This window comes from Leptodactylus fuscus, chromosome 5 (assembly GCF_031893055.1).
Source record: "Leptodactylus fuscus isolate aLepFus1 chromosome 5, aLepFus1.hap2, whole genome shotgun sequence".
In the NCBI taxonomy this organism is placed as follows: Eukaryota; Metazoa; Chordata; class Amphibia; order Anura; family Leptodactylidae; genus Leptodactylus; species Leptodactylus fuscus.
Window position 1 is genome coordinate 27,585,174 of NC_134269.1, and position 3,700 is coordinate 27,588,873.

Below are 3,700 nucleotides of genomic sequence, written 5' to 3' on the forward strand. Positions count from 1 at the left end.
TTCAATTTTTCCAAGAGAGTTTCCTCATCGCCATGCTGGCAATCACTTTTGGACTTTATGACAGCGCCTGATTTTTCAAGTTTGATATAGATCACTTCATAAGGTAAAAGCTTTGGGCTTTAATATTTTTAGTGACCAATTCAGTTATAAATAGATTATTAAACGTCTAAGAAGTGATTAAAAAGAGCATTTATTGAATTTGTTAACCCTTTAAGCATATGTCAGAAATTAACATTTTTATGGGCACAAGCCAAAGTATCATTGGGCTTTTGGAAGTCAGATTTTGCTAGAATGGTTTTCAGGCACAGAGTGGACATTACACACTTTCTTTTGGTTACCGGAAAACCACATTTTTACTTTAAGTCCTGAATCAGATCTAGAATGCAAAATGTCCACTGAAGCTTGTTAAGGAAAAAAAATATATAATTTATTTCAGGGAATGACCTTGGATACCTTCAAAGCATTCAAGACTTCTCTGTTCCTCAGGCTATAGACTAAAGGGTTTAAGGCTGGAACCACTGCCACATACAACAATGAAAGACTCATGTCTAGTTCTGTGGAGTCTTTAGAGTCCGGCCTCATATAAACAGTTAGTACAGTCCCACAGAAGAGGAAAACAACAGTCAGATGGGAGGAGCAACTGGAGAAGACCTTCAGTCTTGTAGCCGATGTCTTCATCTTCAGCATAGTGGAGATAATATAAGCATAGGAAGTCAAAATAATGGCAAATAAGAAACCCCCCATTACACAAGTCTCTAGTAATAGCCCAATATTCACGTGTGTGACATCTCCACAGGACAGTCTTATTAAGGCCTTTATGTCACAGTAGAAATGGCTGATACGTTTGGGATCACAAAATGATAAATGAGATATTAGGAAGACAAATAGCGATGAGTTCAAGTAACCAGCTGTCCAGGAGGTAAGGGCAAGTATATTGCGCATGCTCTTGTTCATGATGATGGAATATCTCAATGGGATACAAATAGCGACATATCGGTCAAAAGCCATAAAAGCCAAAAGGAAAAATTCAGCATCAGCACATGTTAAAAATACAAATAGCTGTGTGAGACATTCTAGGAAAGAAATGTGGGTTTCTCCAGTGATCTGAATGACCAGGAGCTTTGGAAGGATATTAGAGACAGAAACTAAATCCTGGATGGACAAGTTACACAGGAAGAAATACATCGGAGTATGTAACCGAGGAGCCGAACATACAACCACTATAATAATAAGGTTTCCCAGGACAGACAGGAGATACATCAGGAAAATGCCCAGGATAAGAACAATAGAAGAACTCTGAGGTCCGGAGAAGGTTTGCAAGATAAAATCTCCATAAAATGTTTTATTACTTCGATACATTATAGTAGTGAGATCTAAAATATAATATACACATTACATATAACTAATCACTATGCAAAAATACATAGATACAGTACATGGCAAAAGCACATTTTGTCCGGCTCGGTTCACATCTGCGCTCGGTCTCCGTATGGGGATTCCATTTGTTTCTTTGCATGAAAAATGCGGAGAGAAAAGTGATGAAAGCAACGTTTTTCTCTCCACATTTATCACCCTTTTTGGGCGCAAACTGAACGGAACCACATGGAAATCCATTATAGTCTATGATGTTTGCAGGTTTCACAAGGTAACCGCATTTCTATGCGGATTAGGTTTCCATTCGGGGGTTTCACTTGGGGAAACCCAAGCACAGATGTTAACCTAGCCTTACCTTGCAACTACAAACTTAAGGCTCCATTCACACGGAGGAACGCCAGGAGTTTTTGTGCTTATTTTGTGCTTATTTTTACGGCAGTAAAAAGACGTTTCCATTGAGTTCTATAGAAAAATACGTGCGTTTTTTTGCGTCCGTTTTTTGCGTCCGTTTTTTTACGGACGTATTTTACTATAGAACTCAATGGAAACGTCTTTTTACAGCCGTAAAAATAAGCACAAAAAACGCCTGGCATTACTCCGTGTGAATGGAGCCTAAATGTGTTTTATTGAGACTTTAAGTGATAGACCAACCAAAGTAGTAGATCATTGTGAAGTAGAAAGAAAATTAAAAATGGTTATCAAAGTTTTAATCAAATAATGATTTGGAAAGTGTGACGTGCAAAAGTATTCATCCCCTTGTACTGTGATACCCCTAAATTAAGAAGCCTTCAGAAGTCACTTAATAAGTTAATAGAGTCCGGCTGTGTGTAATGTAGTCTCAGTATAAATACTTCCCTTCTGTGAAGGCCTCAGTGGTTTGTTAGAGAACACTAGTGAACAAACAGCATCATAAAGACCAAGGAACTCACCAGACAGGTCAGAGATAAAGTTATGGAGAAGTTTAAAGCAGAGTTAGGTTATAAAAACATATCCCAAGCTCTGAGCATCCCAAAATGGAAAAAAGTATTCTACAACTACAAACCTACCAAGACATGGCCGTCCACCTAAACCAACACATCGAGCAAGGAGAGCTCTGGTCAGAGAAGCAGCCGAGAGGCCCATGGTCACTCTGGAGGAGCTGCAGATATCCACAGCTCAGGTGGGAGAATCTGTCCACAGAACATCTAGAAGTCGTGCACTCTACAAATCTGGTCTTTATAGAAGTGTGGCAAGAAGGAAACCATTGCTGAAAGAAAGACATAAGAAGTGCCGTTTACAGTTTGTCAAAAGTCATATCCATACAGGAATTATGTGGAAGAGGGTGCTCTGGTCAGATGAGATCAAAGTTAAACTTTTTGGACTAAATGCAAAGCGCTGGGGATGGTGGAAAAGTAACACTGCTCATAACCCTAAACACAGCATACCCTCGGTGACACATAGAGGGCAGCATCATAATGGGGGGAGAATTTTCTTCAGCAGGGGCAGGTAAGCTGGTCAGAGTTGATGGGAAGATAGATGGAGCAAAATACAGGGAAATCCTGGAAGAAAACCTGTTGGAGGCTGCAAAAGACTTGAGACTGGGAAGGAGAATCACCTTCTAGCAAGACAATGACCCTAAACCTACAGCCATAGCTACAGTGGAAAGGTTTATATCAAAGAATAGTCATGTGTTAGAATGTCCCAGTCACAGTCCAGACCTAAATCCCATTTAGGGCATCTGTGGCAAATCATGATAATTGCTGTTTATGGACGTCTTCATCCAATCTGGCTGAGCTTAAGCTATTTTGAGCAAAACTCTCAGTATCTAAATGGGAAAATCTGGTAGGGACACACCCCAAAAGACTTGTACCTGGAATTGCAGAATACGGAGGCTCTACAAAGTATTGATATAGTGGGGGCTGAAGACTTGTGCATGTCTTTTCAGTTTTTTGAGTAAAATGTTGCATACCATAGTGCGCGCTATAGAAAAATACCGTACAAATATCCCTAAAAATACTGTAAATTGTGTAAATCCCATCAAAGTAAAGAAGAAAAATAACAAAATAGTGAAATGATGAAATACATGAGTAAAATAAAATGTGATAAAATACTAAAAATATCTCTAAAGCAGAAGCAGACTGAGACTTATATATATATATATATATATATATATATATATATATATATATATATATATATATACACACTTCTTTCTCCCATACAGCCCCCGCCTCACTGTTAGGTTTTGCTCCAAGAATTTTTGTAAAAGACGTTCTTCAGTATCTGCAGAGTTTATTACACACCAGACATAATATTACTGCCCCCTGCCTAATATGGTGTTTCTCCC

The 3,700-nt window shown here is 38.7% G+C and overlaps 1 protein-coding gene across 1 annotated transcript; it reads right to left on the reverse strand.

The window, feature by feature from the left end:
* Window positions 1–432: 432 nt before the first annotated feature.
* On the reverse strand, window positions 433–1,359 carry LOC142202877 (olfactory receptor 5V1-like). Its single transcript, XM_075273229.1, has one exon. It carries the CDS (start codon window positions 1,357–1,359, stop codon window positions 433–435), a length of 927 nt encoding a protein of 308 aa, XP_075129330.1.
* Window positions 1,360–3,700: the final 2,341 nt, after the last annotated feature.